Raw genomic sequence first — 13,388 nt, 5'->3', positions numbered from 1 at the left:
TCCTCTGCGCCCTGACGCATACGTCACAAAACGCAAGTGCAACGCATGTCCATGTGCCCCCCATGTTAAATATAGGGGCGCATGACGCATGTGTCGCCGCGGCTGCGCCTGACGCAACGCTAATGTGAACGTAGCCTCAGTGCGCCTTCCGCATCAGGATGGAATCCCTCTGCTCTGTAATTGCCTCCATTGAGTCCACAGAATTCTCCTGTTCAGTGGACATCCAAGATGCCTACCTTCATATTCCAATATGTGCATCTCACCAAAAGTTCTTTTGCTTTGCAGTTCAGGCTTCTCATTTTCAATTTACAGCGCTCGCCTTCGATCTAGCGTCTGCTCCTAGAGTCTTCTTCTATGCCCCAAAGGAATTATAGTCATCCCCTTCCTGGGTGATCTTCTGACCAAATCTCCATCCTGTCTGGACTGCTGTGAGTCTTCATGTGATTCTCCACATTCTCTCTTGCCTGGGCTGCATCATCAACATGGCAAAGTCGTCTCTGATTGCACCGTCTAGTTTTCCTATGCATGCTCTTCGATACTGTACAAGCCAGAGTTCTTCCCAAAGGAAATGTCTCCTCCCTCCTATGCGGTATTCATTCTCTCAGACGCCCATTACACTGTCTGCTTGAGACCTTTGAGTATTTTGGGTTTGATTGTAGCTGCCTTTGAAGCAGTTCCTTTCTCAGTTTCACACTCGCTCCTTTAAGCTGGCGCTTCTGTTGTGTTGGGACAAAAAGATGTAATTACTGGACCATTCAAAGTGTCTCCAAGTGCAGTTGCAGAAACCTTCAAGCGCTACAAAGAAACTGGCTCACATGATGAGGACCGCCCCAGGAAAGGAAGACCAAGAGTCACCTCTTCTTCTGAGGATAAGTTTATCCGAGTCACCAGCCTCAGAAATCGCAGGTTAACAGCTGCTCAGATTAGAGACCAGGTCAATGCCACACAGAGTTCTAGCAGCAGATACATCTCTACAACAACTGTTAAGAGGAGACTTTGTGCAGCAGGCCTTCATGGTAAAATAGATGTTAGGAAACCACTGCTAAGGACAGGCAACAAGCAGAAGAGAATTGTTTGGGCTAAAGAACACAAGGAATGGACATTATACCAGTGTACATTTGTGCTTTGGTCTGATGAGTCCAAATTTGAGATCTTTGGTTCCAACCACCATGTCTTTGTGCGACGCAGAAAAGGTGAACGGATGGACTCTACATGCCTGGTTCCCACCGTGAAGCATGGAGGAGGAGGTGTGATGGTGTGGGGGTGCTTTGCTGGTGACACTGTTGGGGATTTATTCAAAATTGAAGGCATACTGAACCAGCATGGCTACCACAGCATCTTGCAGCGGCATGCTATTCCATCCAGTTTGCGTTTAGTTGGACCATCATGTATTTTTCAACAGGACCGTGACCCCAAACACACCTCCAGGCTGTGTAAGGGCTATTTGACCAAGAAGGAGAGTGAAGGGGTGCTACGCCAGATGACCTGGCCTCTACAGTCACCAGACCTGAACCCAATCGAGATGGTTTGGGGTGAGCTGGACCGCAGAGTGAAGGCAAAAGGGCCAACAGGTGCTAAGCATCTCTGGGAACTCCTTCAAGATTGTTGGAAGACCATTCCCGGTGACTACCTCTTGAAGCTCATCAAGAGAATGCCAAGAGTGTGCAAAGCAGTCATCAAAGCAAAAGGTGGCTACTTTGAAGAACCTAGAATATAAGACATAATTTCAGTTGTTTCACACTTTTTTGTTAAGTACATAATTCCACATGTGTTAATTCATAGTTTTGATGACTTCAGTGTGAATGTACAATTTTCATAGTCATGAAAATACAGAAAAATCTTTAAATGAGAAGGTGTGTCCAAACTTTTGGTCTGTATTGTATGCCTTGGCTGATGTGATCCTAGGTAGGAAGGCTCTGCTAGCGACAGTCGCCTAGACCTGTTTTGAGTGTTCGTCCGTTCTTTTTCCACCCTTGGGACTACTTTAGTATGTCCCATGGTCTTGTGTGTCCCCCAATGAAGTATTAGAGAAAAGAGGATTTTGGATACCTACTACAAAATTCCTTTCTCTGAGCCTTCATTGGGGAACAACCCTCCCGTTGTATATATGTTGAGGATTAAGTTTTTCTTGTTGCTTCTCCTACTGCTATCTTGCTAACTGATTAGCTTTGTGCCAATTGGTAGGTGTAGACTGCTGATGAGGAGTTGATTCTTTGCCTAATGTTAGATTCCTAGTGGCAGCAGCATACAGCCATGGTCTCCTGTGTCCTCCAATGAAGGCTCCGAGAACAGGATTTTACGGTAAGTACACAAATCCTCTTTTTTGCCCCATTAAAAATAATAATAATAATAATAATAAAAATACTATACCGTATAAGCCATAATTGCTATTTTTCAGTTACCACTACTCTTACAACATTTGGGTTGTTTATTGTTTTTTTTTTTTCATTGTTGGATCCTTTTTATGTACCTAAAATAAGTATCAACAAAATCATCAGCTCTGCACAAAAAAAAGAATAGCCTATATAATTTACTATTGTAGTATTTTTTCCATCACCGGAATAACCTGGATATCAATGCGATGATTAAAGAGGCTTATCATGTTATGGACGCCACTCCGGGTGAAATTCACCCGCATCAGCTACTAAGCGAATTTGTGCCTCTTACTAAAGGACAGTATCCTATATTCAACAAGTACCCCAAATTTATCGTGGATTATCAGAGTCAAGAAAGGGAGAGGATCCGACAGGAGGAGCTGGAGTACCTACGAGAGAGGTAAGAGAGCAGGGACAATCTCTGATCTTGTGCACAGATTGGAGACTGATGCATGGTTTCACGAGAAATGGAAGCGGCACATAGGCTGGTGCTGCTACCTCTTATCCCTCTTGGTGCAGGCTAGTATTATATTAGTATTTACTGCCTTTATTGAGCATGTATTATTTCCATATATCATAATGTTGATTGCTGGGGGTTACACGCAATCTCGATTCTGAGCTCTGAAGTGTCCAGTGAGAATTGGCCGTGGCCGCACATGCCCTCCATTCATTGTCTTTGTGACTGTGGAACTTCATGGACACCTTTTGATCAGCAAGTTATTTTCCTGGTCATAACTTGCTTAGTTGGTACAAAAAGATAAATGCCCTTCTTTTTAAGACTTGTTAATACTACATTGACGTTGTTTCTTGCTTGTTCTCTGGAGCTTTCACACTTTATCTTCGTCCGTGTAGACAGATATCCCATGAAATGGAGGTCGAGGCTTTAAGGCGAAGAGCAGATGATGAGGCCTGGTACCAACAGCAGGAGCTTCTCCGAGGAGCAGAACAACAGAGGCGACAGCTACTGATCGAGGAGGAACAAAGGCTCCTGCAGCAGAAGCAAAGGTAAGAGCCGAGATCTGGATATCGCAGACATCTGCAGGGGCAGCCATGTCTGAGATCAGGCCTGCAGTGATGTACACCTCTTCCATATTCTCTACTAGGGTGCGATAAAGCGAATGTTAGAAATGGGGTCAAATAGGTATCGCCTAAACACATGCTGTATTCGCGACTGCATCGGGTCCATTGGAGAAATCCATTTATTGTTTATGCCTAAGCGTTAAATGGACATATTAATGTAGACTTGCATGTTTTAGATAGAGATTTGGGCTCTCAGTTCTGGCCCCCATGTTATAAATGAAGCCCGGATACAGCGAGAATGATGGTTGCCATTTTAGCAGACCTTGCAAGTATATTTCAGTACTTTAATTACCCCACAACCAGTCCTCCAGTATCTCACAATTTGTGTCTTTTACATTAGCATGCTCGGGTTATACTGTATAACGCCTCGTGCTGTGTGTTTGCTTTCTCTTAGGCTTGCAGCTGTAAAGCGAGAGCTCAAACTGAAAGAGCTTCAGCTTTTAGAAGCCGCCAGAAAACGTTTCATGAAATACCAACAGGATCAAAGAAAGATGGAACTCCGACGTCTGGACGACGAGATCGAAAGAAAGATGTGTATACGGGAAAGGGAAACTGCTGCCGTGGTACAAGACGTGGAGATCCGACAGATGGAGCTGGAGGCTCAGAGGCGCTTCTACGAGCAGGTACTTCTGTGTGACCGGTGAGGAGGATGGAGCATAGAACTGATCATCAGCGTCACATACTGTGTTGAGTTGTACATATGATTCCTTTAAGTTTTTTCCTTTCTAGTGAAGCATTTTTTTGATTTTTATGTATTTATTTTTTTAAATATTTAGCAATTGGCTAAAGAGCTTGAGTCTGAGACACAAGAAGTGAAAGGAGAACATGACGCCAACAGGAGAAAAGCCGACCTGGAAGAACAGATGTTCTGGAGGCTGATGGAGTCAGAGGCTGATCTCAAAGACAAGAAGGTCGGGGAATAAAACCACAGTCTAGAGCAGGGATCCCTAACCTGTAGCTTGGGAGCCACATGTGGCTCGCAGTCCCAATAATTGTGGCTCGCGGCTGTTTGTCAACTTGGTGCATTAGCTCCAGTTCTAGCAAACAGGTATGAAGAGCACATCTGAAAATGGTGAATTTTGTGAGCAGCCCTGCACAGAAGAGCAAGTCTGGATACACATATACTGGTCTTAGGGGTTTTGAGATGATTTAAGTATGGTACGCTGGAGACAAGATGACACTACCTGTCCAAGGAGGGATCGGGTCGGGTTTCATGAGACGCCGACTTTGCCAAAAGTCGGCGACTTATGAAAATGACCGATCCGTTTCGCTCAACCCTAGTTGCCACTATTGTGAGGGGGGCGGGAGCTGAATGTGGCTCGTGACCCTATCTCAAGGCTGGATTTGGCTTTCAAGGTCAAATGTTGGGGACCTCTGGTCTAGAGATTAAGTTCGATTTGCTTTAGTCATTACATTAAAGTACATTGTCTCATCCCGCTGGCACGTAAGGCGACCATCACATTACTCTGAAAATGTGCCAAAGTCAACAGCTCATGCTCAATGATAAACTTGATGCATCTTTAGCATAACTTTGTACCGGCTCTTGGTTGTCTTACATTTAGTTTTTGAGCCTAAATTTTGGTGCATCGTCAGCCGCATCTTCTTTTTGAGTGAGCGACAAGTCTAAAACCAGATGTGCCCAAATTTGGGGACTTTTTGAGGTGCATTCACAGTTGTAAACCTGCCATCATTACTGCCCTCATTTATAACTTTACATGTCTACTGATCATGTAATGCCTGGACACATCTCTCAAGCTGTCTCCTACCCTGATCAGCCCTTAGTTTGGGCATATATATTGGGGGATCCCGAGTGGAGAGCCCCCTCAAAGTCCATATAGGCAGGCATTCTTGTTGGAAGAGAACCCCTTTTAAATATCTACTGTCCGTCATTAGACTGTATTACAATCCTTGTTTCATGTATCCCTCCCGTTAGTCGTGTGTTACAGCATGTTATCAAGATTCACGAGTGAAGCCGTAAAAAAGAATAAAGCAACAAATTCAGCTCTTCTAAGTCTGTAGATTTGTTTAAGTCTTTACACACTAAAGCATTTTTTCCCCTCTACAGCTCCTGGAAGAGAGTTTGGCAAAAGCCGACCGCTTATGCTCCGAGACGGAGTGGAAGCTGCAGGCTCTTCATACACAGAAACAGGATGACGTGCAGCGTGGGAAACAATACGAAGACGTGGCAAAATTAGCGGAGAGCATCAAGGAGCAGGAAAAGCAGCTCTGTGATGTCATTAAGGAACTGGAAGCGAGAAAGGTAAGGGAGATCCGCTGACATTGCTCCATACCGCGCACAGCTGTAAGACTAGGCAGTCAGTGGTGCTCCGTTACAGACGGTGTTGTCCTGTAATACATACTTGTATTTAGTTACTTGTTTGGAAGCCCATCATTTATGCTCATGGTAGTCATTTGATCCTGCCCCGATTAATGCAGTTCCAACCCATTGATGACATGATCGCCACGTCCAAGATGGTCTCTCTCAATTCACTTCTATGGGAGTTCTGGAAACATTTTTGCTGCTTCTGTAATTCCCATAGAAGACCTCCTCTCCCTATCTACCTGGATGTGGCAGCCCCCTTGCCGGGTCAGGGGACCCACACCTTTTAGACACTTATGAATAATGCTGCAGAAATGCCATAAATGTACAGAGTTGGAAATAATAATAATAATCTTTATTTTTATATAGCGCCAACTTATTCCGCAGCACTTTACAGTTTGCACACATTATCATCGCTGTCCCCGATGGGGCTCACAATCTAGATTCCCTATCAGTATGTCTTTGGAATGTGGGAGGAAACCGGAGAACCCGGAGGAAACCCACACAAACACGGGGAGAACATACAAACCCCTTGTAGATGTAGTCCTTGGTGGAATTTGAACCCAGGACTCCAGCGCTGCAGTGCTAACCACTGAGCCACCGTGCTGCCCCAAGTAGCCACTTGATGGCAAACCAGGGCATTAAGGTTGATGTTTAGCCTCTTTGTAACTTCTGGGTAAGACGTGAAACCTATGCAGTGTCTAATAGAGAGAGCTAATGTCTGTATGGGCCAGTACCACAAGGGTAAGAAGAGTGTTTCACCAGTAACGACTGACTGCTGGTTTCCATATTGTGCCATTCCGTCTCCTCAGTGGGCAGAAGTGTCGAGCAGACAGTCACAGCTGGAGACTGAACGGCTCTCAAAAGCCACATGGGATCCGGAAACGAGGACGTTATTACACCCAAGAATGGTGCAGGAGGTGAAGCCAGAGGACGTCCTGCCAGAGACGGAGAGTGAAGACTCTGGTCGGTATAAACCATGTTTATTGACTATTACAGCACTTAATCTGCACGTGTTATACAAATGTATCTCTAAACACAGCTCCATCCATAATCTGATAATTAAGGTTTAAAGTAATTGACCAGCATTGGGGAAAACAAAAACCTCTCTTCTTCCCCCCCCCCCCCCCCCCCCCCTTCGTTACACAGTGCCACTCTTGTTCAGGGGTTGAGTCTGGTATTGCACCTGAGCCCTGTTTACTTATTTGGAGCTCGGCTCAGGACAACCTTTTCTTCCCTCCTCGTGTCACACCTACAATTGGATTTAGAAAGCTGAGATCATGGCTCCTAATACTTCTAAGGAACTGTGAGTAAATACACAAGGATCCATTATTAAAAGGAACCTGTCAGCAGGATCTTTACATATGTGGTATAGCTGTATAGGTGCTTCTCACCCTATACAAATTATACCTTTTTTGTAGGTATCTGATGTGCCAGTCATGAGAAATCTAGGGTAGAAGAAACATGCAAATTAAGCTTGAAGTGCAATGGGGGTGTATCAGTGCACTGGGAAGAAGTCAAAGTGCATTGATACACCTCCCAGTGCACTTCCTGCCTGATTTGCATGTGTCTTCTACTCTAGATTTCTCATGACTGGCACAGGATCCCTACAAAAAAAGTATTTTTATTAGGAGAGAAGCATTTATACATCCATACCACTAATTAAAAGTAGAAAAATTTACTGACAGGGTAACTTTAAAAAGACTTCGCCATTAATCAGACCAAAGAGCCATACAAGCAGTGTCTTTAGCAATGGAAGACCTGATTTCTCAGTGCAACACAAATACAGCCCACTGATTTCGATGGGCATTATGTAATGCTCCACCTCTCCTGCGGAGGCACTGCAGGGAGACTACATTCTTCCTTACTGGGTCTCTCACAGATTATAGCTGATCACTGGGGGGTCTGAGCAGTTGTGAACCATGTGATCAGCTCATTTTCATACAAACCCCTAATTAAAGGGATTTCCATTAAACCCCTAAGCTGCAGATTTCAGGACCAGTGTGGGTTGCTTTGTTTTACAGACAGACTTCACGACTTGAATCAAAGTTCTCAATTGAAGAATTCTACACAGGAGGATAAGGAAACTCAGAGCAAACCACACAATGTTTGCCTCAACAACGTCTCGTCCTCAAGCTCATCAACCCACTGTAAGTCCTGGTATTAGAAAGGCATCCGGCACTCATCTCCGTCACCCCAAGATTCAGACTGCTCAATAATGGGTATGTAGAGGGGTGACGCAGGACAAGGTAAAACTCCTACTGCACGAGGTCAGGTAGGTTGTTGGGGACCAGTATGACAATAAGCTGACTATTTCCAGTAACAACCAGGAGAAGTTATGGGAAAAATAATAGCAGTCTAACATTACTAATGTGTTTAATCACTGTTTTTGGCTGAAAAGATCATACAACATGGGAAAAAATTCATGATTTGGGTGTTCGAGAGCCATGGACAACCAGCAGTTGTAACATGCATGCAGGTTTTATTGACTCATTTACTGAAAGGGGGTGTTCTAATTAATAACCCTGTAGCGTTCACTTAGTGAGGTCATTCATTCTGTGAAGCAACAGGTGTCAATTATGTCCCTTATTTAAAGAAGAAGGGCAACAAATATTGTACCAGCTGGTTTCAGCCCTTGTTCAGTGAGTAAAATGGGTCGTTCCAGACATTGTCCCGAAGGAGAGAACTTTGATCAAGGCGTTGACTGGAGAAGGAAAAACATATAAAGTAGTGCAGAATGTAATTAGCTGCTAAGCAAAAAATGTTTCCAATGCTTTAAAATGACAAATTAAATACATGGTAGGAAAAGAAATACTACCAGATCATAGAATCACAAGAATGGCAAAGAAGCATCCAATAATCAGCTCCAGGGAGATGAATGAAGATCTTCAGTTACCCGAGAGTCCTGCAACCATCAGAAGACACATACTGTACATGATGCCAAACTATGTGAAAGACACTTATGTAAAGTACTGCTGCTGAAAAATAGACGTTTTGAAAAGGTTTCATTTTGCCAAAGAACACATTGACCGGCCAAAAGAAATGACGCAACGTTCAATGGACAGATGAGAGCAAGATCGGATTGGATTGTGAGACGACCCATAAACACTGAATTCAGGCCAAAGGTCACTGTGAACATGGAGGTGCAAGCATAATGGTATGGAGATGTTCCTCATACCATGGAGCTGGCCCCATTTATCGCATACCTGTACTAGTTTGAATAGTTCGAAATACTGGAAGAGATCATGTTGCCTTATGCTGAAGACGAAATGCCCTTGAAATGGGTGTTTTCAGCAGGACAAGACCCCAAATATACCAGCAATCGGGCAACATCCTGTTTCGAGATGAACAAGATTGATGTTATGAAGTGGCCGCCCGATCACCAGACCTCAATCTGATAAAGAATTTGTGGAGCAACATAAAACAATGCTGGTATTGATACAAAACCTAAGAATGCAAAACAAGTGTGGGATGTAGTGCAGTCAGCGCGGGCTGGAATATCTGTCCGCAGATGTACGGTGACTCCATGCCACACAGATGTAAAGCGTTATCGGGCACATAACTCTATAAGGTGCATTTAGTCGGGCTGAGAATCGGTGAATGAGCCTCCATTAGATCGATTGTTCCCAATTATCGGCCCAGAGATGACCTAAAGAGCAAGTAAAATGGATTGGATCCTTTTTGCCGGCACAACAGTCCTTAGCAGCAGTACTTTGTCCTTCATAAACCAGACATCTGCTGGCGACAACCTGCACTCTGTATAAGTGCACAACATTCGTTCTGTACCCATCACTGCTCGTCCGCCTGTGTGACAGACCAGTAAATGAGCCGCATCGACTTGTACATACAATAGTCAATCGGCACCTATTACTGGGTTGAAATCCAGCACAAGTCACGTGCACAGGCTGCAAATAATTTCTGGAGGGGAAAATTGACCAGTGCGGCGGTGACCATAAAATCCTCAATGTCGGTTTGCGCTGTAGGTATCTGTGTGCATTTCTGCAATACAAATGGTGAAATTGGTGACTTTTTTTTGCAACGATCTTTCGCATTGACACCTTCATTGCAGCATGTCCGCAGCGCAAATGTAACATGGCAGAGTTGAGGACATCTGATGACATTGGTACATTTCCACAGGATGCACCTATATGAAGTCTCTAGGTTTATATGTGTTTTTGTCTCTGTTTAGTTTCTCTAGATCGAGGAAGAGAAAACTTGGAGTATAAGGAACGTGCCCTCATGTCAGAAGTGCGAGAACTCAGACACAAATTGGCTTCACAAGCTCGGAGGAAATACCCCACGTCACACTACCCGGGCACACAGTGGACTTGACTTCTACCACGGGGTGGGAGTTGGGGGTGGAGGTTATTTTATTTATTTTCATTCCTTCTTTTTCTTACCTTGTTTTGTACGGCAAGTTGAATCCTCTCCAAATGTATATGATCATTAAAAAATTTTATTACTTATTTCATTATGTTTTACAAGTTGCTTATTTTGACTACGACAGCAAAAAATGAGTGAATGGGAGGATTGTATAACGTTCAACGTGGTTTTATGGATTACCTGCACTAGACGTCGCTGGCTTCCCGGATAAAGGAAATGTAGAGTTGTTTGGACCAATTACAGAGTGTCTAGCATAAAAAATATATATATATATATATATATATATATATATATATATATATATATATATATATATATATATATATATATTTTTTGTATTGGTATATATATATATATATATATATATATATATATATATATATATATATATATATATATATATATATATATATATACATACCAATACAAAAAATATATATATACATATATATATATATATATATATATATATATACATATATATATATATATATATACATATATATATATATATATATATATATATATATATATACATATATATATATATACATATATATATATATATATATATATATATATATATATATATATATATATATATATATATATATATATATATATATATATATATATATACTAGCTGTACTACCCGGCTTCGCCCGGGTTAATGACTGCTGTTAGCAAAATAGAATGTGTTAACAAAAATTTATTCTGCACACAAAAACCACAAAACAAATAGATAGAAATGTAATTATTAAAAGGCAAAAACTAAGCAAATAGAAGCATTTCACAACATATATTAGCTTTGTTATACTGAGAATGTCTTTGTTGCCTATATTAACCAATCAGAGCTCAGGTTAATTAACTGTAGCAAAATAGAAGCTGAGCTGTGATTGGTTGCTATTGGCAGCCTGATAAATCCCCAGCCAACAGGAAGCCCTCCCCCCTGGCAGTATATATTAGCTCACACATACACATAATAGACAGGTCATGTGACTGACAGCTGCCGTATTTCCTATATGGTACATTTGTTGCTCTTGTAGTTTGCTTATTAATCAGATTTTTATTTTTGAAGGACAATACCAGACTTGTGTGTGTTTTAGGGCGAGTTTTATGTGTCAAGTTGTGTGTGTTGAGTTGCGTGTGGCGACATGCATGTAGCGACTTTTGTGAGATGAGTTTTGTGTGGCGACATGCGTGTAGCAACATTTTGTGTGTTGAGTTGCATGTGACAGGTTAGTGTAGCAAGTTGTGTGCAGCAAGATTTGTGCATGGCGAGTTTTGCGCGTGGCGAGTTTTATGTGTGGTGCATTTTGAGTATGTGCAAGTTTTGTGTGAGGCAACTTTTGCATGTGGTGCAACTTTTGTACATGTGGCAATTTTTCTGTGTGTGCAAGTTTTGCATGAGGTGAGTTTTCCATGAGGTGAGTTTTGCACGTGTGGCGAGTTTTGCGTGAGCCTAGTTTTGCATATGGCGAGTTTTGCATGTAGCGAGTTTTGAGTGGTGACTTTTGTGTTTCGACTTTTATGTGGCGAGGTTGGTGTGTGTGTGTGGTGAAATGTGTGCTGAGGGTGGTATATGTGTTCAAGCACGTGGTAGTGTGTGGCGCATTTTGTGTTTGTGTTCATATCCCCGTGTGTGGTGAGTATCCCATGTCGGGGCCCCACCTTAGCAACTGTACGGTATATACTCTTTGTCGCCATCGCTCTCATTCTTTAAGTCCTCATTGTTCACATCTGGCAGCTGTCAATTTTCCTCCAACACTTTTCCCTTCACTTTTTCCCCATTATGTAGATAGGAGCAAAATTGTTTGGTGAATTGGAACGCGCGGGGTTAAAATTTCACCTCACAACATAGCCTATGACGCTCTCGGGGTCCAGACGTGTGACTGTGCAAAATTTTGTGGCTGTAGCTGCGACGGTACAGATGCCAATCCCGGACATACACACATACATACATACACACATTCAGCTTTATATATTAGATATACCTGTATGTAATCTCCTGTATATAGTATATACCTGTGTGTCATCTCACCTATATATAGTATATATCTGTGTGTCATCTCCTGTATATAGTATATACCTGTATGTCATCTCCTCCTATACATAGCATATACCTGTGTCATCTCCTCCTGTATATACTATATACCTGTAGGTAATCTGCTCCTGTATATAGTATATACCTGTGTGTCATCTCCTCCTGTATATAGTATATACCTGTATGTCATCTCCTCCTGTATGTAGTATGTACCTGTATGTCATCTCCTCCTCTATATAGTATATACCTGTGTGTCATCTCTCCTGTATATAGTATATATCTGTGTGTCATCTCCTCCTGTATATAGTATATACCTGTGTGTCATCTCCCCTGTAAATAGTATATACCTGTGTGTCATCTCCTGTATATAGTATATAGCTGTATGCCATCTCCTCCTGTATTAGCCCTCGTTCACACGTTATTTGGTCAGTATTTTTACCTCAGTATTTGTAAGCTAAAATGGCAGCCTGATAAATCCCCAGCCAACAGTAAGCCCACCCCCTGGCAGTATATATTAGCTCACACATACACATAATAGACTGGTCATGTGACTGACAGCTGCCGTATTTCCTATATGGTACATTTGTTGCTCTTGTAGTTTGTCTGCTTATTAATCAGATTTTTATTTTTGAAGGATACCAGACTTGTGTGTGTTTTAGGGCGAGTTTCGTGTGTCAAGTTGTGTGTGTTGAGTTGCGTGTGGCGACATGCATGTAGGGACTTTTGTGAGATGAGTTTTGTGTGGCGACATGCGTGTAGCAACTTTTTGTGTGTCGAGTTGCATGTGACAGGTTAGTGTAGCAAGTTGTGTGCAGCAAGTTTTGCGCATGGCGAGTTTTGCGCGTGGCGAGTTTTATGTGTGGTGCCTTTTGAGTATGTGCAAGTTTTGTGTGAGGCAACTTTTGCATGTGTTGCAACTTTTGTGCATGTGGCAATTTTTCTGCGTGTGGCAATTTTTCTGCGTGTGCAAGTTTTGCGTGTGGCGAGTTTTGCACGTGTGGCGAGTTTTGCATGTGGAGAGTTTTGCGCGTGGCGAGTTTTGAGCGGCGACTTTTGTGTTTCTACTTTTATGTGGCGAGGTTGGTGTATGTGTGGTGAAATGTGCACTGAGGGTGGTATATGTGTTCGAGCACGTGGTAGTGTGTGGCGCATTTTGTGTGTGTGTTCATATCCCCGTGGTGGTGTG

At 42.6% G+C, this 13,388-nt stretch overlaps 1 protein-coding gene across 2 annotated transcripts in view; it reads left to right on the top strand.

The window, feature by feature from the left end:
* The window catches only part of TBC1D31 (TBC1 domain family member 31), a 38,184-nt gene extending 27,938 nt beyond the window's left edge, over positions 1-10,246 (top strand). For both annotated transcript variants that reach the window (XM_077271181.1, XM_077271182.1), the window contains exons 15-22: positions 2,543-2,775; positions 3,228-3,380; positions 3,850-4,078; positions 4,232-4,366; positions 5,521-5,715; positions 6,588-6,741; positions 7,800-7,925; positions 9,965-10,246. In XM_077271181.1, the coding sequence (XP_077127296.1) occupies positions 2,543-2,775; positions 3,228-3,380; positions 3,850-4,078; positions 4,232-4,366; positions 5,521-5,715; positions 6,588-6,741; positions 7,800-7,925; positions 9,965-10,107 (1,368 nt within the window). In that variant the 3' untranslated portion in view covers positions 10,108-10,246. The remainder of the gene's footprint in view (positions 1-2,542; positions 2,776-3,227; positions 3,381-3,849; positions 4,079-4,231; positions 4,367-5,520; positions 5,716-6,587; positions 6,742-7,799; positions 7,926-9,964) is intronic.
* The last annotated feature ends 3,142 nt before the right edge of the window (positions 10,247-13,388 follow it).

The sequence above is a fragment of the Ranitomeya variabilis genome, chromosome 6, assembly GCF_051348905.1.
Source record: "Ranitomeya variabilis isolate aRanVar5 chromosome 6, aRanVar5.hap1, whole genome shotgun sequence".
Classification (NCBI taxonomy): domain Eukaryota; kingdom Metazoa; phylum Chordata; class Amphibia; order Anura; family Dendrobatidae; genus Ranitomeya; species Ranitomeya variabilis.
Note: the sequence above shows the minus strand (reverse complement) of the source record. Positions and strands in the feature narration are given on the sequence as shown.